At 38.2% G+C, this 24,275-nt stretch overlaps 1 protein-coding gene across 2 annotated transcripts in view; it reads left to right on the forward strand.

The window, feature by feature from the left end:
* Positions 1–24,275, forward strand: part of L3MBTL4 (L3MBTL histone methyl-lysine binding protein 4) — a 338,998-nt gene that overhangs the window by 95,396 nt on the left and 219,327 nt on the right. For both annotated transcript variants that reach the window (XM_054587391.1, XM_054587390.1), the window contains exons 9-10: positions 5,223–5,308; positions 7,355–7,465. In XM_054587391.1, coding sequence (XP_054443366.1) covers positions 5,223–5,308; positions 7,355–7,465 — 197 coding nt within the window. The remainder of the gene's footprint in view (positions 1–5,222; positions 5,309–7,354; positions 7,466–24,275) is intronic.

Genomic DNA, 24,275 nt, shown 5'->3' on the forward strand with positions numbered 1-24,275 from the left:
TACTAGTCTCAGAGGAAATAGCAATGAAGTGAACAGACACATTTCTATTATAAGGCAGCTTATAGTCTAGTAGAAGAAGATAGCAAATATGTAAAATATATAATACATTAGGTGGTAAGTGCTATGGAGAAAAATAAGGCAGATAATGAATTTAGAAAGTGCACGTATATATATTTGGGAAGGGGGGAGGCAGAAGGTCCTATATGGTCCAGGGAGTTCAACGAAGAACTTACCGAGAATGTGACATTTGCGCAACAATTTAAAGGGGGTGAAGTGGGGAGTCTGGGCAATCCATGGACAGATCTTTCATGGTAAAGGAACAGCATATGTAAGAACTTGAGGAGTGAACAAGTCTGCTGTTTTCTCCTTAGAGGAGTAGAGTGAAAGGGAGATGAAATCAGGGCAGTAATGAGCCATGTTATGTAGAGGTCTACAGGTCATTATAAGGACTTGCTTTTTTCCTGAGTAATACAGGAATCCATTGGAATGACATGATTTAGGTATTTTTTTCACTTGTATTTAACTTGGTTTGACCTTAAGTTTCTCTCTTTTTTGCACTGTCCCATATTTATATTCTGTTTAAGGACTTTAAAAAAAAAATAAGTCCCTTCAACTCCAAGCCCTGGAATTGGCTTTCACCTATCCCAGTTTTTTCACACAGGGCATCTTCTGTTGCACCTCTTGAGGCTGCTACTTACCTCAGCCCATAGAGGACATAGCACCTTTTGCCATATCCCCAAGTAGTCCCACTGCTTTTCTTAAAACCATTCTCATTTGGTTAGGTTTCACCTCCCTGAGGGCACACACTCTTCTATTCCACCACACCTCGTCCCTTCTCTTGCTGTAATCTTTTTGCCTTCTAGTTAATCTCTAACATGAATTGAAGATGCTGTCACCCAGATCTTCCTCTTATCCCAGAGAACTGCTGGCACCATGGGGAAGTGTGGGGCTGCCTGTATGATGCCCTGCTTTGTGGTTCATTGATCCTTTTCCCTTGTTTGGTTCAGCCACCTATGCCCACAGCCACAGCTTGAACTTCATTTTTCTTCAGATACTGTCCATCTCTGAACTTTTAAACTCTTAAGTAGTGTGGAATAAGGTAGGACATGAATAAATAAGCTTACACCTACAGAGCGGGACAAAAGTAAGTTACAGTTGTGAGTACACAAAACAAGAGTTTGTTCTTGTATTATTTATTAATTGTTATATTATTTTCCATATGAACAACAATAAACCTACTTTTGCCCCACCCTATGTAGTATGGTCTCTAGTGGAGCAGTCTTTGTTCCCACCCTGTTACCTCGCAATACTACACCCTTCCCTCCAGGGGGCGCACAAACTCAGTCTTGTGACCAAAAGGATAGATCACTTTGGATCATGATGCTGTAGGTTATAGTTCTAGGGGGAGGCAGTTATTAAGAATGTAGATGATGGAGTCAGATATAATTATTCAAATGCTGTTTTTTCCCATTTCCCAACTGTGTAACACTTTGCAAGCTGCTGAAGGTCTCTGAACATCACTTATAAAATGAGGATAAAAAGGTGTACCTCACAGGCAGATGTGAAGAATAAATGACAGTGTAAATGGAGTACTCGAGATATTGCTTACCAATAAATGGAAGCCATTGGAGGTTGCCTTTCTTTGAGACAAGTGAAGAGGGTAAAGGCTATTGTTGTTTTATGGGTTCGTCTCATATATTTCCTTTTTCTTAATCCTCACCTGAGGACATTTTCATTTGCTTTTTTAGAGAGCAAGAAGGGAGAGAGAAAAACATCCATGAATCGATCAGTTGTCCTCATAGACACCACCCACCCACGGATCAGGGATGAACCTGAAATCTCGGCATGTGCCCTGGGAATTGAACCCGTAACCCTTTGATTGTTGGATGACATTCCAACCAGTGAACCACACTGGCCAGGGATTTCCTTTTTGTTTTAAATAGGAATGTAAACTCTTGGAATTTAAGTATCTGTCATGGTATTGCCACACAGCTCTGTGAATGGGTCTGTTCCCTGCCTTTCCTCTGTTACCCTACTTTGGACACCCTGAGCCTAGTGGAACTCAGGGCTAGGGTTAGGAGAGAGACAGTGGGAGTAGGTGGCTTTGCAAGCTTCCCAAGGCTATAAAACATTTTCCTTTTCTTTGGGTTCATTGAACAAGGAATATATACATAATACATACCTTCCCTTATTCATGCATACAAAACTAATTTCTGGAGATCAAATAGAGGCAATTATTGCTCCTGACCCTATGGTTGGGCGTTGTTGCGCAAAGTGAATAGTCACCAGTTGGATTTCCAATCAGGGCACATGCCTGGGTTGCGAGTTTGGTCCCAGGTTGGAGTTTATACTACAGGCAACTGATTGATACTTCTTTCTCACATCGATGTTTTTCTCCTTCTCTTTCTCCCTCCTTCATGCTCTCTTTAAATAAATAAAATCTTAAAAAATAAATAAATAAAACAGCCACAAGCTTGTATTTTCATTTACTAATTACAAAAATAGGGAAAAGGAAAATTCCTCTCAGCAGCATGCCAGTTGTCTTCAAGGGGCCAGATCAGGACTAATTGCTTCTTCTTTTATTCACTTTGTATCCATTCATTAGTGCACCACACTGTTTCTTTCCCCCCGCCCCATTCCACTGAATTTGCTGGTCAGACTCCTGAGCGAGAAACTTGGGGCAGGAAGGAGGGGACCTCAACACTGACGGGGCAAGGTATGAGCACATTTAGAACCTGTTCAGAAATGTGAAAATCCAAAATACAATGAATGAGATTGGGCATTTAAAAAAAAAAATATGAGCTATAAAAGTAAATGCAAGTACAGAAATAAATATTGAGACATAAGGTATATAACATGACTCATATAAAAAAAGACAAAGAGCAAAAGAAACTCTAAAAGAGCTTTCTAAAAAACCCAGCTTAAAAAAATGTTTACAGAAGTTAGATAAAAGAAATCAGTTGGGAAAGTAAATGCAAATGATTTTTAAAATCCATTTAAGTGGTGTTAACATAAATACACCTAGAACAAAATAAGATATAAGTGAAAAAAAGGGCAAAATTTATCAGGTACACATAAGCAGAAAATAATAAGATGGCATACAATTTAATTTTTAATAAGAATTTGAGGCAAAAAGTAATTTATATCTCCAAAGGGAAATTTTGTCTATATTAAATATGAAGTGCAATTAATAGTGAACATTACATATACTTTTATATGCTAAATAATATAACATCAAAACATGAAGCAAAATACCCCATGATCCAGCAGTTTTACTCCTGGATGCATGGCAACAAAAATGTATACTTCTGTTCACCAAAAAGAATGTACTGGAATGTTGATAGCAACACTTTCCATAATAGCGCCCAAATTGAAACTACTCAAATGACCATCACCAATAGAATAGAGAAATAAATTGTGAAAAGCAAATATTCTGTACTCAGTGGTCTATACAAACCTCACAGCCAGAACAAAACCCATGAGCACGTGTTGTATGATTCCATTTTTACAAAGGATAAAAAAATAGAACAAACAGAACTAACATGGGAGGTTAGAAGCCATCATTGGATTTTCTCTTTGAGGAAAGTGGGGCTGTGATAGCACTGTGGGGAGCATGTGTCCTGGGTTCTGGTTACACAGGTATGCTAATTTTGTGAGATATTTTCAAGCTATCTACTTGGTCTGTATATTTTTCATAACGTTTTATTTTAGCAAAAGTTCAAATATGAAGAAATAATTATCAAAAGTACTGAAGAACAGTATAGAAAAATTATTTTAGAGATTTTAATATACTGTTTCAGGCTTTTCCTTCAAAACAAAATAAACAGATTTTTGCCCTGGCTGCTGTGGCTCAGTGGATTGAGTGCTGGCCTGCAAACCAAAGGGCCACCGGTTTGATTCCCAGTCAGGCACATGCCTGGGTTGTGGGCCAGGTTCCAAGTAAGGGGTGCACAAGACGCAAACACACATTGATGTTTCTCTCCCTCTCTTTCTCCTTCCCTTTCCCTCTCATTAAAAATAAATAAATAAAATCTTTAAAAAAAATAGAGACTTTTAAATAATGTAGCTACTTAGATTGAATTATGCATATTTATACCTTAAAATACAGATGTATGTGTATGTATATACTTAAAAATTTTTTGAAAATTATTGATCTTATATTACACCAAAAAGAAATTCTAAAGTCTCCCAAACAGGGATTGTACAACCAGTGTGACATTTTGAAACTATGATGGGATAAACTAGATAATATTTTTAATATTTTAAACAACCACAAAAATTAACCATCTGGGATATCTCCTAAATAAATACTTGGTCAATAAGTAAATCAAGATGACAAAGATTATAATTGATTTTAGAAAGTAAAAGAAAAATATTTTGTAAAAGTTTGTCTAGAGGTCTAAGTCTACATTCAGGGACAATGATGATAAGTTCATAGGCTTTAATGCTTCTATTATTTTAAAAAAAAACATTTTTACCATTCAATTTGACAAAGTAAATATAAAACAAATTTAAGGGAAATATGAGGAAGAAAGGAGTAAGGGTAAAAGTAGCAAATGAGATAATTAGAAAAGACAAAAGAAAACAATAGAGCTGATGAATAAATCTAACTACTTATTCTTTGAAAGGAAAAACAAAAAGCACAACAATGTACACAGTCCTCTGGCAAATGTAATTAGGAATAAAATAACACGATCACAGAGAATTAGGAAACCCAATTAGATGGAAATTTTTTTGAAAGAGAGTGCTTCATGGTTTGTTATACCAATATATATTATATGTTTTAAATTGCAGTAATAATAGCAAACCTGTGATATTAGAATTACAAAGATTTAAATATGAGAATAAAACCCTAGTAGATGCAGAATTATTGAAAGGATTAGCTTTTCAGTTCATTGTTCGACATCAGACTGTGATTTTGGGCATGAGCTGGCTCTGCCAGGTACTCACATCTCCATTTGACCTTGGCCAACCTGCTTAGCCTTGCTGAGTGAATGAAAGAACCAGTGAATGAGTGCTCTTGTGCCATAGTGGGGCAAAACAGCCCTCTCTGAGGTTATCATAGTCTTCAGCTAAGTAATACATGTGAAGTTCTTAGCATGGGGGCTATTAAATAGTGAGCATCCAATTAAGAGTAGGTGATTTTGTTACCAGATGTCTTATAGTATATGGGAATCAAAATATCAATAAATAATCTTTTGATATTTATATGTATTTCTCAGGTTATCCTGATCCAGAAAATTTTTCCTGGACAGAGTATCTGGATGCTACTCAAACTAGTGCAGTTCCTGCCAAAGTATTTAAAATGGTAAGTTTGCATCTATATACATGCTCAACTTTAAATAATGTCCATGTTGAATCACGCCTTTATTTGGCAGTTTTAAATTATTCTAGTTTTTTCTTTTTAAATTCATGTGTTATTTTCATAACCAATTTGCCTTGCTTTTATTTAAGAATAGAAAGGAGGTGACTCATTTACTATTTATTGTTCCTAGACATAAATGTAGGTGATGATTTACTTCCTTGAAAAACAGAGGAGTCCCATACTTAATCCTATTGAAAGCGCCTAATCAGTCTCTGATGAATGAGTCGTTCATTTCTGGTTCTCTGAGTCCACAACTTTCATAGTCTTGGGGATTGTTTGAATGTCAATGATGCTATAATAAAATAGGGGACTTGTTAGTAGCTGTGTGTTACAGTTTTATCCATTTAGTGGGTAACATTTCTTTTAGCATTTGTCAGAATACTAATTTTTTAAGTTCAAATTTGTGTTTGTTTATTTCAGGATTGACCCAAGTATAAATTACTTTGTAAAAAAAAAAAAAGGGTGTTGATAGTGTGGTTAGAAGTATTTCTTTTCTACAACAGTGGTTTTCAAACTTTTTTCCCTTTCAGATCCAATGAATGGTGTGCTACAGGCTCTGCAACTCGTCTTTAAGCAGAATTTTATATAGTGAACTTCTACATATGATTTTACTTGCTGAAAGTTTTCTAGTGATAAAAGGGGATTTAAAACAAAATGCTATTTCATTTTTCAAAAAATCAATTGTAATAGGTTGCATTTGGGGGGGAAGAGATATAATTAAATTAAGAAGGCTAGAAGTTCTGAAGTGTTAAAAAGGGTTTTAAGAATTCAAAAAATTCAGTTAGCAAAAATACCAATTGCTTGTAGCCTCTCCCTCTCTTACTTTTCCAAAGGGAAACTTATGAGAAAGTAAAATAATGAAAAAATTTAGCTAAAAAGGCAACTTTCTGACTCTAGGGTTATTATGGATTCACTTCAAGCTTTGGCGTCTGCAGTATGAAACAACACCTTTGTTGTCAGGACAGTGACCTTCAGGAGAACAGAAAGATTTTCTGGGATCAGAGGCCTAGTTTATAGTTCATATACTCCATTTAGTAGATTTAATGATGCATTTTAGAAAGAAAGTAGGCTTCCACAAAAGCTGGAGAGAAACAAACCAGATATTGGAGAAAGATTTAACTGTTTATTACTTATGTATTATGAGGGTTTTATTTTCCTATTGCCATTTCTAGACTTCAGGAGTTCAATACACTTTCATTTTCAATAATGTCAATTTAACATTCTTCTGTGTAGTAGCATTCAAGTGAAACTTTTTGCCAACCCATAAATATTGTCAGAAATGTCTTTTGACTTTGATTTTGTTAAATTTCCTTAGTTTTGGTATAAATCCTGGTATAATTTTCTGACTTCATTTTCTTTGTTATTGCCTGATTATAGACTTCTGATTCCTGGCATTTTAAGTCTTGGAAGAAACTTTAAGTTAATACAATTTAACATGCTTATGTTACATATAAAGTAACAAAAGTATAGGTTATGGCTTTAAATTACATTTTGGTATAATTTTATAATAGTTTTACAGTTGAAATTATGAAGTTTTTTAAATCTAATTTCAAAATTTGATTTATAAAGGATAATGTTTATCCTTTCTATATTAAATAATTTTGCCTCCTGGGTCATACACTCCAAAACTGGGCCATGAAAATAATCAACAATTTCTTAATTTATAAGGTTAATTTCAGAAAAAAATCTAATCCAATAGATAAACTGTAATAAGATCCTTTTAGAACCTTGATGTGATCATTAATGAATTTATGATTTAACCTATCTTTGTCTTTTAAATGTCTTGAAAATGACAAAAAATTCTTTCTCTTCTCACAGGCTTTTATGAAACTGGATAAAATAATAGGCATAAAGTCCTATGTGCTCTGAAGAATAAATTCCACTTATACTAAAGTTCTGAACATAAAACTAGAACACAATAATATTTTAGAAAAAAATTAATTAGAATTGTTGACATGTGTATGACTTGCTGCACTTGTAATGTTGCAGCGGTTGCCTCATGGTTTTCTGCCGAATATGAAACTTGAAGTTGTGGATAAACGAAACCCCAGGTTAATTCGTGTTGCTACGATTATAGAAGTGGATGACCAAAGAATAAAGGTACGCATTTTAGATTATTGCGTTATTACTTGCTGGCTACAGAGGCCTCGGTTTCTTGGCATAGTTGAACAATAAAACTTCAACTGACTTCATTTCTAGTTAAGTGTCTTTGAGGAGAGAGATTTCCAGCTGAGGTGTCTATAGATTAGACACACTGACTTTAAGAGGGATTCTAATACACTCCTGTTTAGTTTTGATGTTTAGATTCTGTAAGAACATTTAACAGTTTATCAAGAACTATTAAGTCTTTGTTTTCTATTATTCTTTGTCAGAGCAAAAATAAATAAATAACTTTTAGTCACTGTAGCTAAAACAAAAGGTTAGATTTTGAAGGTATGATTAACAGTTAGATTTCTATACTCTCCTTTTGTAACATCTATTTTTATAAAAATACATACATCTTCAAAATAAAATTTTCCTAAAATGAAAGCTTTTTATACAGAGAGCTAGAAAGCACTGTGGAATTCAGTAGATCTTCTACAGCATATCCCAACTCAAAAATTATTTCCTACCCTAGCACAATTTTATTTCATAAAAATAAAAAGATTGAAGTCAATTAATTTGAATAGGCACTATAAATAAATAACTTTAAAAGGAATCATACTTGCTATATGCCTACTTGGAAAACAATTTTTAAGTAATGTCATAGAGAGTAATCAGTACATATATTTTAGTAAAATTTAGATATGAGTATTTGGCTTGACCATAGATTATCAGGAGTGGAAATTGGCCATGTCCTTTATTCTTCCGACAAATGAAAACAGTAATTGCTAAAACACTCGTCAGGAATAATATATTATAGGTATTTTATTTCACATAGTTGTTACTAATGCTTTATTTTAAATTTAATTTTAAAAATATTGCTTAAATTTTATTTATTTGTGGCTTTTAATGTTTACTCTGATAGCAACTATTGTGGGAATAACTTTTGGATATCGAAATTACATTATAAAGCCATTAATATTTCGTCATTAAAATTAGCATCAGGTTTTTTTCTCTGAACTCTTGTTTAACTTTTATTCTGAAATTATTGCATTTATTGGAATAGCTCAATCTTAATAGTACATCAAATCTTATTTAGAATTTTAATTGACAAACTGTTTTCTTGTGAATTCGTAAGATGCATACTATAGTGTGCAATGTTTGTTGCTAGCTTGTTGTGTGATTATATTGGATTAGCATACCACCTTAAAATATCATTAAAAAAACTTCAGCTCTTAAAGTGAATTTATTATATTTCTTACATACCATCTCAGCATTGATCTTTTTACATCTCTAAGAATATAGCTGATCCTTCCAAAGATACAGTCCATGTATATTCTCCTTATTCTTTTTCTTTTTTAAAAAATAGTTTTGTTCTTTATTAGAAGAAAAAAGAGTTGAAAAGTATCTTGTACCTCTGACAGGATTTACCTCTGTGGTTTGGGCATAATGGAAATCCCTCTAGGATTTCAGGGCATAATTAAGATGTATTTATGCAAATGACACTCTCTACCCTGTGAAACAGTGCTTCATAAAATGTGAAATGAATTGCTTCCACATACCATTCAGTCTTTCAGAATTATCAGTCTTGAATGAACATAAATGCCTTAGGGCTTATGGAACACTCGAGGTCTCACAAGCAGTTCCTGACCTCTCGCAGCTCATTCCTGGGAGATCCTGCCTTGGACTCTCCACTCTCCACCCTTCCCTAGTCAGGCCTGCAGTTGGGCAAGCGCTTGTTCTGCCCCATGAAGAAGAGGAGAAAAGATTGTCTGTGGGGCAAGCAATTCTCTGAATAGAAGAAACTATAGAGAAGATTTAGCAGTATGGCTTAAAAGTCCATACATCAGTTTTCCCAACAGAAAAAGGGCAATGAAAATGAGTGTCAGGTTTTTCCTCTGAAGTCTTATTTAAGGAGCATGAAGGTAGTGGATGAGGCTATTGAGAAAGCAACTGATGCTTTTCTGATCTCCTCTTTGTCCAGTACATTCCTCTCCCTCTTTTAATATGTTGGTCATATTCCTTAATTTTCTCTTTTAAAAAATTAGCATCTTTCAAAGATAATTTTTGTCACTGGCACATAATAGATGCTTAATATACATGTGAAAGAGTGAATGAAGGTGTGAATGGCATTGAATGCATTTTGGCACCCTCTGTTATTTGAATGTGTGAAATAATTGTGTTGGTCAAAAAGTACCTTCCCTCATTTTTAATTTCCTTTCCCAATTACTCTTCCATTGGAAATCTAATTCAACATAATGTACTGGAAAGTGCCATAGGATAAAATGATATGGCTTTGAATTCCAGCTCTGGCTCTTATTTAACTATGATGTTAACTTGGTGGTTACTTAACTTATTTGAACTTTCCTTATCTGTAAAGTGATAAGATTAATAATACCTACCTCATAAACTTGTCAATACTTAGTGAAGTGATGCATGTTAAATACCTGAAACTGTGCCTGACTCTTTCTAGGCTCCTCAGTAGTAACTGCTGTTATTAGTTAGTGCAGATGTCCTGTTCTGCTCTCCTTGGGTACCTTTGTTTTCTGTGTTACTGAAAGGGCCTCATGAAACCACACACCTTCAGTAGATGGAGAAGGAACAAGCCCACACTCCTTGGTGAACAAAGCCAAGAGTTTGATTGGAATTCTCCTGGACAATGCTAATGTGAGCATATGTGATTGAGCGGCATGGCAGTGTTTGATGAGAGCAGAGTCAATCTACTTATTCTTTTGTTTGGTTGCACAGTGTACTTTGTTATATCTGGAAACCCATTACTGTCACCTTATCAGCAAATGTACATTAAATTACAATAGGTGGATGAATGCTTTTAGAAAGTTTAGCTTTTATTTGGAAAAAAACGTATTCCTCTACAAATAAATATAGAGGAGGACTTAAAACAGTAATATTTGATAAATATTTGCCTTGTGGGAACTGCAGCTAAGCTGTGAAATAAATTATAAATGAAGTCCAAATAGATGCATTAGGAAGTTCTACTATATCATTAATAAATTGAGTCTCTTTAACAAGTCTTTTTATATTTAATGCATTAACTAGATGTATTTTGGCATTTCTAAATGAAATAAGAGCATCATGGCCAAGAGAAATTGTCATGATAAGTTGTCTAATTGTATGACTAAATACTATTTGGAATTTTAGGTCAGACTAAGAAATTTAAAGCTTCTGTTTGAATAACCAGCTGGTGAAGTAGAGCAAAGCACGTCCAAATACGAGTTGGTGGAAGCACAGGGTGTTGTGCTTAGAGCAAATCACTTGACCTGTTTAGTCCTAGTTTAATTATCTGTCAAAAAGGGAGGAGAATCTGGAATATATCATCTTACTGGTCACTGTCTCTAACCCAGGATGCATTTTTTAAATTATTTTTTATTTTTCAATTACAGGTGACATACAGTATTATATTATGCCCCAGTGATTAGACATTATATAACTTACTAAGTGACCACCCCAATATATCTAGTACCCATCTAATGCCATACATAGTTATTGAAATATTATTGACTATATTCCTTATGCTGTACTTCATACCACCATGATTATTCTGTAGCTGTCAATTTGTACTTCTTAATCTCTTCACCTTTTTCACCCATCCCCCCAACCTCCCTCCCAACTGGCAACCATCAAAATGTTCTCTTTATCTATGAGTCTATTTCTGTTCTGCTTGTTTACTTATTTTGTTTTTTAGGTTCAGTTGTTAATAGATATGTATTTATTGCCACTTTATTGTTCATATTTTTGATTTTTTCTTTTTCTTCTTCTTAAAGAAGAGACTGTAACATTTCATGTAATACTGTTTGGTGGTGATGAACTCCTCTAGATTTTTCTTGTCTGGAAAGCTCTTTATATGTCCTTTGATTCTAAATGATAGCTTTGTTGGATAGCATAATCTTGTTTGTAGATAGTTGCTTTTCATCACTTTGAATATTTCTTACAACTACCTTCTGGACAATAAAGTTTCTGTGGAGAAATCAGCTGACATTCATATGGGAGCTCCCTTGTAGGTAACTGCTTTTCTCTTGCTGCTTTTAAGATTCTCTGTGTATTTTTAACCCTTTGCTAAACCCTTTGTGGGCTGTGTACACCTTTGAATTTTAATTATGATATGTCTTGGTGTGGGCCTCTTTGGGTTAAGCTTGTTAGGGACTCTGTACTTCCTGGACTTTTATGCCTATTTCCTTCACTGGGTTAGGGAATTTTTCTTTCATTATCTTTTCAAATAGGTTTTCAATTTCTTGCTTTTCTCTCTTCTCCTTCCACCACCCCCATGATGCAAATGTTGGTAGCCTTGAAATTGTCCCAGAGACTCCCTACACTATCTTCATTTGGGGGGCCCTTTTTTTGTGGCTATTCTAATTGGTTATTTTTTTCTTCTTTATGTTACAAATCACTGATTTAATTCTTGGCTTTATCTACTTCACTGTTGACTCCCTGTAAATCATTCTTCATTTATTAGCGTATCTTTCATTTCTTATTTATGTTTTCTATGTGCTTTTTTATGCTGTTGAAGTTCTCACTAAGTTCCTTGAAGTTCTCATTAAATTTCTTGAACATCCTCATAACCATTGTTTTGAATTCTGTATCTGGTATTTTGCTTGCCTCTGTTTCATTTAGTTCTTTTTCTGGAGATTTCTCCTTTTCATTCATTTGGGACCTGTTTCTTTGTCTCCTTATTTTGGCTGCTTCCCTATGTTTCTATGTATTAGGTAGAGATGTTGCATCTCCCAGATTTGGTTGATTGGCCTTGTGTAGTACGTGGCCTATAGGGCCCAGTGGTGCAGCTTCCCTAGTTACCTGAGCTGGGTGCTCCAGCTGTGTCCCTGTGTGAGCTGTGTACACCCTCCTGTTGCAGTTGAGCCTTGATTTCTGTTGGCATCACTGGAAGGGATTGATACTCAGACTGGTCGGCTGTGAGGGCCACCTGTGACTAAAATAGTGGATTGGCTCTGCAGCAGTCAACCCTATTGCAGGACTTGCTTCACTGGGGCTTTGGTGCTCACCAAGTATTCCCCTTGAATGTGTCACTTCTGGAGGTGGTAGGGTTGTAATCTGGCATGATCTGAAGCTGTCCAGTGGGTGCACTGGCTCTGTGCTCTTCCTGGAGCCATCCAGAAGAAGCTTATGGTGGACTTGGAGGTGCCCAGGAGAGGCCAAAGGTGAACCAAGGCCTGCTGCCCCTAGTGCTGGGCCTAGGGCAATTTAGCAAGAGGTATGGGGTATGCAGAGGACAGGAGCTTCTTGTTTCAGAGATGTTAGAAAAGTCTGAAGCATGAGGCAAGATAGGCCATTCGTATAGAAAAGCCACTGGAAAGGGCTTGGGTGAGCACATACTTTGGGTAGGGTAGGGTCTCAGAAAATCACCAGGGTGTGATGAACAGTTTGATACAGGTTGACGGAGCCTCAGATATGGCACCTGCCTGGCAGCTCTGTGAAGGGCGGGTCTCAGAAAAGGAATAGTTGTCTCCTTCATCACATTTGTTTTGCAGGAGGTTCTCCCCTCCAGCTCTTACTCTGGTGTCAGACAGTTCAGTTCCTCCCCATATGTTCCTGGTTCCTATCAAGCTGCTGCGCTGGTGATGGATCTCACAGGGAGAGAGTCTATGTAAGTCCATGCACAGGCCCTTGAAGAAGAACTACCTGGATCTTCAGAAGCCCTCCTTCCCACTCAGCCTCAATCTCTGCTGGTTTTTACAGCCAGCAATTTTAGGGACTTCTCTTCCCTAGAACCCAGAACCAGGGTGGGCCTGGTATGGAGCTGAAACCCGTTCCTCAGGGGGGTTCTCTACAGTCGAGATATCCCTCTTGATTTTTATCTGCCACATGTGGCTGTGAGACCAGTCCATTCTATGTCCCCACCCCTCTTACCAGTGTTGATGTGGCTTCTTTAAATCCCTAGTTGTAGGTCTAGCATTCAACTAGATTTCAAGTGGTTCTGAATGATGGTTGTTCTATAGTTGTAACTTTGGTATGGTTGTTGGAGGATTTGAGTACTGTGTTTACCTACATAAGTTCAGGATGCATTTTTGAAAATGGTTTTGAAATATGAGGTAAGGACAAGATACTAATATTAAAAATGACTGTCTTTTGAGCTAAACCTCTAAATAATGGATGTTACAGTGCCACAGTGATTGATGACTATGTTCATGTGGGAAGGAGACTGAAACAATTTAAAAAAATATTATGACCAATTAATGGAAAGATAGTTTTTAGAGTAGGTGGAAGTATGAATTAGTGTCAGTCATGATTTTTATTAAAAAAATGGTAGAATACTCTTCCTGGTAAGGATAGATTAGTCTAATTACAGTAACAACAAACAACAATAATAATAATATTAATGATGTCTAATTTGAATATGTTGCCCCATGCTGCTGTCTTATGTGCTTTGCATTTTCTTACTCTCTTAATCCACACAGCAACTCTATACAGCAGATATAGGCGAGGAGACAGGTGCAAACAGTTTAAACACCTTGTCCATACAGCTCACAACTGGTTGAACCAGGTGGCCTGGTTCTTCAGCCTGAGCTCTCAACCCACAGGGCAACATCTTTTTCTGTAAAGGGGCAGAGAGTAAATATTTCACTCTTGGTGAGCCATGTGGTCTCTGCCACAACTGGTCAGCTCCGTGGTTAAACCCAAAAGCAGTCATAAACAATATCTAAAGAGATAACTGTGTCTGTGTTCCTATAAAACTTTATTTGTGGGCACTGAAATGTGAATTTGATATAATTTCCATGTGTCATGAAATACTCTTATTTTTATTTTTTTCCAACCATTTAAAAATAGAAACCATTTTTAGTTTGTGTGATGGCCCAAAGCAGGTCGCAGGGTCCTATTTGGCCTGTAGGCTATAATTTGCCAACTCCTATCTTCATAGATACATTATACTAATTAGACTATGAGATGAACTTATTAAATTGTCACCTTTTAGTGGAAGTAGTTTTTGTCCTTGCCTTTTTTAAAAAAATATTTTATTTTTGAACCAAGCCACATTTATATTTAATTTTCAGTTTTGTTTTATATATTTAGTAAAAAGGGATAGAAGAGATGAGAGCTACCATGTAATCAACAGCTTCTAGAATTAAAATAAATATATTTTTCCCAGTATTAATTGATTAGTATCCATTTGCTTGATTTTCAGTGTGACTGTAGTCAAGCCCTGAGGTGATAATCTTTCACAGAGTAGGCTTCTCTGACTTTGGGTTGCATTCTCCAAGAACTTTAAGTGGAGAGTTACCTTTTCTATTTTTTTTAAAGTCAGCATATCCAGAACAGAATCACATGTCCATCATTACAGCAGTGAAGAGCTGCCTTGGCAATGAATCAGATACCCTAGTCTGGAGCCACTGCTGGCACTCCCTAGGTGATCCTCGCCCAGCCCTCCTCTTACCAGTCTGACTTGTGTGATCTAATGAGATTCTGACATGTGATTATTTGGCTAGAGGCATCGGCTTAGTCATGGGCTAGATAGACTAGAAATAGAACATTTCACAGTTTTCCATGTGAACACTATCTGTGTAGAAACTTCTTAAATAAAAGATGACACTGTTGCAGCATTAGTTGTTCTTAACTAATTTTAAGGTTGTGTATTTCTTTGAGTGTCTGAGCAATGCTACAGAGTACTGTGCTATAAAATGCACATACATGTGTATACAAATACTAGAATATATCTGTGTTTCAATGGTTAATGGACTTTTGATTAAGGATCTGATCTCTTTACTCTTGTCACTTCATTCAAAGCTTTATGTTTACTCAAAAAGTATGAGGCCCTTGCTTGCTGTGATAAGGAAGCCTCTGGTTTCCCAGACCATCAAGCAGATAGTGCAGTATGCACTCACTGTCTTACTTCAAAGCTAACAAGACAGTCTGTTGGATTTTTCTTAGCTTTGGAGAGACATGCATATTCTCTGCTGTTTCCCTGAACAGAAGTGTACTATTTCTGACCAGCTGCAGTTTTGACATTCCAAATGCTCTTACTAATACTGATACTTAGCTAATTATGCTGAACACCATCTCTTTTTCTCACATCCTGCTTTATAGGCACTCTATTTTTACCAGTGGAAGAATATCTATCAAAAATAAATGAATGAAAACACCCAAGAATAAACTGTCTAGGCAAGACTATGAATACATTTACCCTCTTTGTTCCAAAAATCTATGTAATTTCCTGGATATAAGAAAGGGTGATAAGCTCAGGGAATGGAGATTCTTCTACGAGAAGGGAATGAGTAGATTTTTACACCAGATTAATTTATTTCCAAAATGTAGTTGTAGTAGTTTCTTTTTGCTGTTATAACAAATTACTGCAAATTTAGTGGCTTAAAAGAACACAGATTTCTTATGTTACAGTTCTTTGGGTCAGAAGTGTCAACTGGGCTAAAATTAAGGTATTAGCAGGGCTGTGTTCCTTTTGGAAGCTCTGGAGAATTCATTTCCTAGCCTTTTCCACCTTCTAGAGGCTGCCTTTATTCCTTGAGGCATGGCCCCTCTCACTATATTCAAACCCTTCAGTGTAGCACCTTCAAACCTCCCTCTGACATTGCTGCCTCCCACTAATAATGACCATTGTAATTTCCTTGGACCCACCAGGTAATCCAGGATATTCTCGCCAGTCTCAAGTTCATTGACTTAATCACAGCTGCAAAATGCCTCTTACCATATAAGGTAAAATTTTCCCAGGTTTCAAGGATTAAGATGTGGGCATCTTTGGGAACCATTATTCTGCCTATTACAGTAATATTAGATAAAGTTAAAATACTTATTAAAAAGAGGCAGAAGAGGGGAGACCTACTATGTAATGAACAGCTTCTATTTACTGAGCATGGCTAAGGTAGAAGAGACCATTCCGACAGCTGCAAACTCTAGGATGAGTTAAGACTTGGAACTCACAATCTAATTGGGGAGATAGGTTGAATTACAGTTCAACATATAATGTATGACACAAACCATCAAATGCTGTAAACATTCATTTCAAGTACAATGAGCTTTGTGAGCAAGGATGCTAAGGGGCAGATGGCTTCTGAAGAAGAACAGTTTTTCTTCTGTTAGAAAAAGTATACAACATGCCTTGTTTTTTTTTCATTTCCAAACACCAAATGCCTTTATTTACTACTATGTAGAGACAAAAGAGACTTCAAATTTAATGTTTTATTATGTGTATATACATCATGTATGTTTGGATCTGTGTATGTATTTATCTATTTATCTATCTACTTATCTTTGATTTAAATTGAAAGCCCCTTGGACAGGTGATCTATACATGGTCTGTATTTGGACCTGTATGCAGAGGACTCTTGGGAAGTTGCCTTTTTGTAGGAGATAGCAGGGCTTAGCTGTGGGAAACAAGGAACAGCAGTTTGGGGTCTGCAGCTTAAGCAGTTGCTACAGATCTTCTTTTTCTAATACTACTTCTTACAGGCTTATTTGCTGCACCTCCTGCTCCAGGACTCCACGTGGACTATGTGTGTCCTTGCTTCCTTGAAAGAACCAGCTCTGGGCTGTGGAAACAACAGGAATAGGCCAGATTCATAGGGATTGCCTTCCATCATCCCCAAAGGGGCCTAGTGATAAGAAAAAAGAAGGGTTGTGTAGTTGTGTAGATCCTGTACAGGATGGATTTGTGTTTCAGAGTTTTAGGATCAAGTGGGAGAAAAATCAAGGTTGAACTGAGGATGGGGTCCAGAGGTGTAGGCTAGGCAGTACGATGGCCCCAGTGAACAGGTTGATGACCTGAGAGGCATCCAGGCACAGCTGGAAACAGTCACAGCTCAGAGTATTTGGAGAAGATTCCACATCCTGGCTCAGGGCAGACTGGGCATGGCATTTAGTACAGGTGAGGGGTTTGTAGAGCAGGAGAATGCAGATTCATTGTCACCTGGGAGACGTGCAGAATTTCAGGACTCACCCCAGACCTGCTGAATCAGAATCTGCTTTCTAACAAAAGCCCCCCCGCCCCTAATTTTGTTCTCAAACATGAACAGTGAATGCTTGTTTACGACTAGGGAGAAGTGGCCTGCTTGTCCTGTGTATGCCCCACTTTTTAATATCCTTCTTCACATGAGTAGAGAAGGGCATTAGGTTTGCTGCCCTCGACACTGAGTCAGGCACAAATGGCTTCTTTTACCTCTGAATTCAGCAGACATCAGGATTAGCAAGATCTAGGTGGTTCTCTGGGGAGCCCTCCTACTTATGATACTGTTGTAAGAAAATTAAGCCTACTAATTAACTTCTTGAAATGTATTCTCCCTAATTTGGTGTCCAACATGAGTTTTTTTTGGAGCGTCATTGAGTTTGCTGAAGTTCAAAGCAGGTGGGACCCAAGAGAGAAAAAGACCAAGGAAAACATAAGAAAAGAATACAACAGAAACTAATATTCTTAGACCCATGGTTATTCATTTCTTTAAAAATATTATACAACCAGTGGTCAGACTATGAAACAAGAAGCAGAAATTAGGCAAAAGACTGTTAGACTTGAAATTTCAATAAAGATTAGAATAAATGAAGTATATGAGGGAGGACCCTAAAAATGGAATTTATTTATATAAAACTGTGTATTCTTACATGTTCAGACTTCAGTCACCTGCAGAGTATTCTTCATTTCATGCCATATACCTATCGAGAATTTTTTCCCCTGCTCAAAGCAGTTTTTGAACTTGTTGATTTCGATGCCTTTTAGTGCTTCTGCTGTTTTTTTGTTTCACCTCTTCCACATCAGCAAAACATCCCACTTTGAGGACTTTTTGTCATTTGGGGAAACAAAAAAAAGTTGCTAGGGGCAAGATCACATGGGTAGGAAAGGTGGAGCATGGGGGTCATGCAGTTTTTTGGTCAAAAACTGCTGAACACGCAATGCAGTGTGGGGAGGTGTGCTCATAAATCACCCATCATGAAATGGGCAAACGCGTTGAAGTAGTCTTCAAAAAGAAAATTCATTGAAGCCCAACAGCGCCTCTCACAACACTGCCAACTGGTGCACTGATGCAGATGGGTTCCTAGACCTCTCCCCTGGTGGGGGAAGCCTATACCACAAGGGGCCTGCCCTCCAGAAGATAATTCCATTTTGGGGGCCTCTCTCGTATTGGGAGTAGTGCAGAATTTCTGGGTTTTGAAATAGTATATTATCTTTCCCTTATAAATATCAGAAGTCTATAAACAGAGAATAACTTAAATTGCCAGGCGGGGAAATGAAATAGACCAATGTAGTTAAGATAGCTGCTTTATTAGTGTTAAATGTGAGCGGCTGCAGCCCCGAGGTGAGTTTTGGTGTAGGGATTATGTTATGCCCAAGTTGTGTGCCTCACATTTTCATTGTGAAGATGTGTCTACAATGAATAGTATGATTTTTAATCAGTAATAAAATACCAGCAAAGACAGACTGAAGAAAGATGAAGGCGGTATTTATATTAGCTTGAGAGGTCATAGTTGCATCAAGAAAAAGAGGTGATTAAAGAAAAGGCTGAATTAAGAGGCACTGGAAAGAGGTGAGTAGAGAAGGGGAAATAGGGTGATTTCACCCTAGCCTTGAGCTTGCCTGACCTGCGCTTGGTAATAGATAATCCAGATGCATGCTCATCAGCACAGAAGTGTTGTCTCCCTTCCTTCCAGTGCTTTGGAGGGTGGCAGTGACAGCGGATGAAGTCATACCTGCAGAAATTTGGATCTGGGAATAACTTTAAGTGGAGGCCTAGATCACTGACACAAGAGGACAGCGGAGGCCCTTGCAGGCTGTAGCTGCATAAGCAGAGACACCTGAGAAAGACCAGTGTCAGCCACTTGAGACTGAGAGACATGCCTTATTAATATCCCTTTTAAGTGATATAAGAGTGGTTTAAGTACTAGGACTTTCTGTACCAAAGTTCACTCTTAACAGATGTTTGGAGGCCTAATTTTCTAGCATTTTCTGTAAGTTAGTCAGGGCCCTGTGTGGCCTTGCCTTTGGGAGGAACTTTTAATTTTGAAGGGATTGCTTTTAAGCCTTCATATATACTCTTTAGAGTATATATGAAGGTTCCTCTGTTGCAAGTGAGAGAAATCCAGGGCTAACCTAGCACAGGTAAAAAAGCAGGGCAGGCGGGCAGGATTATTGGCTCACTTACGTGGGAGGACTGATGTAGAACTGGTGACAGCATCACTGAATCCAGGGTCTCGAACCACATTGTCAGTCTTCCTCCTGCTTCCTCACTCCCTTTTCCTTCAGATCTTATTTCTCTGTATCTTTCTCCAGAAATTTCTCTGTCTTTGTCTCCCACCTCTCCTTTGCAGTGTGGGTATTAACCTTTCCTCCTGAAAATGGACCATCTCCAGTGAGATGTGGCAAACCCACCAGCAGTTCTGTTCTCACATCATCTTAGCACAGTAACCCCCATGGCAATAGTCTTCCCTACGGTTTAATCAGCAAGGTCAAAAAAAGTCGTGGGAGGGTTCTGATGGGGTCAAGGGCCAGCCTCTAGACCCATCATATTGGCCAGGATTTATAGTCCTCTGAGTGGCCCACTCTTCCCTCTGGGGGAGATTTGGAATTGGGCCGAGTCTTACTGACTGTAGGTGTAGAAATCTGGAACCCCAAAGGAGAGCAGCTCACTGGTCAGATAAAATACTGTACAATCACTATAGTACCACTTACCCTATTATTAGGCATCATCTCTGTCAGTCTCTAAATCTCGGAGATAAAGTTCTGAAATGAGAGCCATTTCTTCATCCCATTGGGACAAACTTGGGCTTATTATTATTATTTTTGTGTGTTTTAATCTTAACCCCAACTCTAACCCGTAGCCTAACCCTAACTTGGGCTTATTGTCGAGACTATTGAGACTGACAGATGCTCAAAAAACTCAGACTTTGCGTTTAAGTCTAGTCTCTTACCTTCTCTTTAAGCATTTTTCACCTGGAAAAGATTATACTTAAAAGGCTTTGACCATTTTCTTTTGGATATAGATTGCTCAGTAGGAGCAAATTTTTTTTTTAAATGATTTGACTTTTCTAATGATTAATCTATTTAGGATTTGAACCTAAGACTCAATTTTTTAACTTCATTTTTTATTGACATTATTACAGATGCCCCATTTTTTCTCCTTTGCCCACCTCCACCCAGGCCCCCCCTGCTCTTCCCTCTGGCCACCACCCCACAGTTGTCTGTGTCTGTGGGTGTAGATGTATGTTCTTTGGCTAATCCCTTCGCCTTCTTTCAGGATTATGTGTATTCAAAGTCAAGTTAAAATTCCAATGTTTTATTTAAGAGGCACTCTAGGTTAGAGACTAATTAGGGCATTTCTTGCACTTGTGGGAGACATAGGCATCAGTGAAGTCAGCAGTGATATGGACATCGCCTGTGCACTAGGTACCGTAGCTAGTTCCTGTGTGAGTGTGGGATGGAGATAGGAGGACCGTGTGCAAGCCAGGGAGAGGGAATGAGGGACCGCGTGTGTGGGGTGAGTGGGGCGTGTGATACGGAAGACCAAGGAGCAGGCCCCTGGGGAGTGGAAGCCTGCCAACTCTGCTTCTCATCTGCTGACCATTCATGTCCACCAAAATATATTATTACATTGTCAGGGTTGGTTTGCAACGAGATTTAAAATCCCGTTTTATTTTTCTAGCACTGAAAAACTAGGCTTTATCTACTAGCTAATAAGGCCAATCAGATAAGCAATAGGCATCTGCAGAAATTAAACTGAGCAGGAGCAGAGATTGTGTGGAATTTTAAGAATGTTCCCCCCAGCAACAAAATATTTTATCCCTAAAATAATGTTTTCATAATAAAAGTGTCTGCCACTTTTAACTGCAAACATTTTGGAGAGTCTTTTCTGAGTTTGCTGTTTGCATACATTTATGTTTATGTTCCTCAGATAGTCTGAGACTTGTAAGAGACTGATTTATCCCAGTGTGTATGCACTCAAAATGGAGTCACCTGATAGAGCGTAGCTACTCCTAGCCACAGGTAGCTCCCACACTTCATAGAAAACCTCGACACATTAATTAGCTCTTAGCTTTACCAAGCAATTACACAGCCGCCTGCAGGAGGTGAGATATTGCTCCATATCCAGAATGTACAGGTACTGAGGGCTTCCACACACCCAGGTGAAGGGGAATTCAGAGGCCAGGTGAGAACCTTCCTCCCTTCCTTGGGCCACACACCACTGATAGCCGGGATCTCCTAGTGCAGCTCAGGTGGGTTTGCCGTCAGCGCCACAACAGACAGTGATTGCTGATCAACTAGAACCACAGACCATGGTCTCCTGATGAATTGTATTGTTCTCACCCTACTCTCACTGTCAATTCCAAATATTTCTCTTTTTTTTTCATTGTTACATAACAATATCATCATCCATGACCCTACTTATTGATGTCTACTCTGCATTAGGCACTTTCGTATATTACAAGTAATTGTTAGGAAACCTTGCACTTAGGCAAGTTTGGTATCATTATTTCTGTTCTGTAGGTGAGGACATTGAAGTTCAGGCTGTGTAAGTGCCACACTCAAGGTCACTTGTCTAGCAAGAGGCAGAACTTGGCTTCCATGTGTTTTGCAAGGACCCAGGTGTTTCTACTGCCCTGCACTGTGGGGAGCAGCGTCTACGCAGTGAGGACTCTGCTCTACCCCGTTTACACAGGCAGGGCTCTTCAGTGCGGAATGGAGATTGGGGCTTCTCTGTCAGTGTCTCAATCACCAGTGTCCACTGTGTCTTCACTGTACATTTCATGTCCTTACCCCAGGAAGGAGGAGATGCTGGGGATCTCTGTCCTTAGTGGTTCTTAGGCACTGTCAGTGACTTGCAGTTCCAAGCTAAGGACCACAGCACATAGAGTTGGGAAATAGAGACCTCTCTGCTAGAAGTTTCAGTTTTGCTGCAATAGTTGTGAAGTATAGGCTGCATGGCACATGGGCTATAATTTGTTAAATGGGCCACTTCTCACTGTGCATGTATTTATTAGCCTAAAACAATAGAAATTTATTCTCCTACTGCCTTGGAGGTCAGAAGTTCAAAGACAATGTGTTATCAGGTCTATACTCCTTTCCAGGTCTCCAGGGGAGAATCCTTCCTTGCCTCATCCAGCTTCTGGTAGCTCCAGGAATTTACTGAGGTTGCATCACTCCAGTCTCTGACTCCATCTTCACATGGTCTTCTCCTCTGTGTCTGTCTTCTTCCCCTCCCCTCCCCACCCCTCCCCTCCTCTCCTTTCTTCTCTTCTCTTCTTTCTTTTTTTTCCTCTCTCCCTCTCTCTCGATTTTTGTTTGATTTTTTAAATTAAGTTTATTGGGGTGACACAGTCCCAGTGTGACTTTTCCTATACATCTTTGGTTATAAGGCTTCTCTCCAACTAGTCCTCAGTTGGTTATTCAGGATGATTGTTCTATAATTTAGTTGTAATTCCAGTTTGGTCCTGAGAGGAAGTGAGTGTAGCTTCCACCTACTCCACCACCATCCCCTTCTGTTTCTGTCTTTGCTTTTAAATTGGTAATAAGTATGGTGCCATAGTTTTCACTTTACTGAAAAAATATGTTTAAAAGAGATGACAAAGATGACTATGATGATAGCATTTAGCAGCCTATATGTGACATTTGTTCCAAATATGTCTGACTTTTAGCCAGTTTCAGAGGCAGGTGGGCTGTTGTGATGATCACTCACCCCTTCAGGAGAGCAGACTCATTCAGGTTCCCTCATTGAGTCAGTCTCCTTAGGTGAATTATGGAATATTTACTTATTTCTATGGCAAAGCACATAAGTGCACTACTGAATTTTACTAAAGCATGAAGCTTATCACTTTATATTGGGAATTTAACACTTACTGACCAGTATCTAAAATTCTTAAACTGCAGAATTTCTTTGAATTCTTCCAGTATAAAGGGTTTAAATAGGCTCAGATTTCTTTTCCTTTCCTAAACTTAATTTTGGAAAGCTTGACTGAGGGGTATTTAATATGTACACCTCTTCCTTCCTTCATCCCACAAAACACTTGAGTGAACACCACAAACTCCAGCAGGGCTTTACGGCATGTCTGCTAGGGTTGGAGGACCCATTTGTCCTTGTTATTTCCTGGTGCACTTTTGGCCACATGGCAGGAGTTAGGGGTTGTACAATGATTTTCTACTATGAAAGAGTAGAGTATTTAGGTACATTCAAGAGTGGTCTCTATGCTGAGTATGAGCAGTCTCCCCTCTAAACCTCAGCTTTATCCAGGAAGTCAAAAAGGAGTCCTGGTACTCATTCCTCACCAACCCCTCAAGCCATGCCATTGCTACACTTTCTTTTTTTTAAGTACATATGTGAGGATATGTTTATTGGAGAGAGGGAAAGGAAGGGAAGGGGAGGGGAGGGGAGGGAGAGATGTTGATGTGAGAGAGAAAACCATTGTTGGGTTACTTTCTGTGCATACTCTGACTGGAGATCATACCTGTGACCTAAGTGTGTGCCCTGACCAGACATCTGGGGATCAAACCCATAACCTTCTGGTGTGTGGGCCAGTGCTCCAACCAATTGAGCTACCTGGCCAGGGTGCAACTGCTCTCTTCATGCCTGTTTATGGCACCTTGATTAACAGACCCAGACTCCCTGGTTACTTCTCAACTCTTCCCCACTCCTAGTCCCCAGTCATTGCCCTGTGCCCTCTGGAATCTCTTTTTCTAAACATTCAGTTCACTTTTCTGCTTTCGACAAAATCTGGCTCCTTCTGCAGCTCTCTTCATCTGGGGGCCCTGCGGGATCTGATTGTGCTCTTTGCTCATTGTCATTTCCAGACCTTCTCCCTTTACCTCCAGCTTTGAATCTCATGCCATCAAACTGTTCATTACTATTTTTCATAGTTACAGTCACCTACCAAT

The sequence above is a fragment of the Pteronotus mesoamericanus genome, unplaced genomic scaffold (assembly GCF_021234165.1).
Source record: "Pteronotus mesoamericanus isolate MK-2021 breed Mesoamerican mustached bat unplaced genomic scaffold, CSHL_Meso_final scaffold_118, whole genome shotgun sequence".
Lineage (NCBI taxonomy): Eukaryota > Metazoa > Chordata > Mammalia > Chiroptera > Mormoopidae > Pteronotus > Pteronotus mesoamericanus.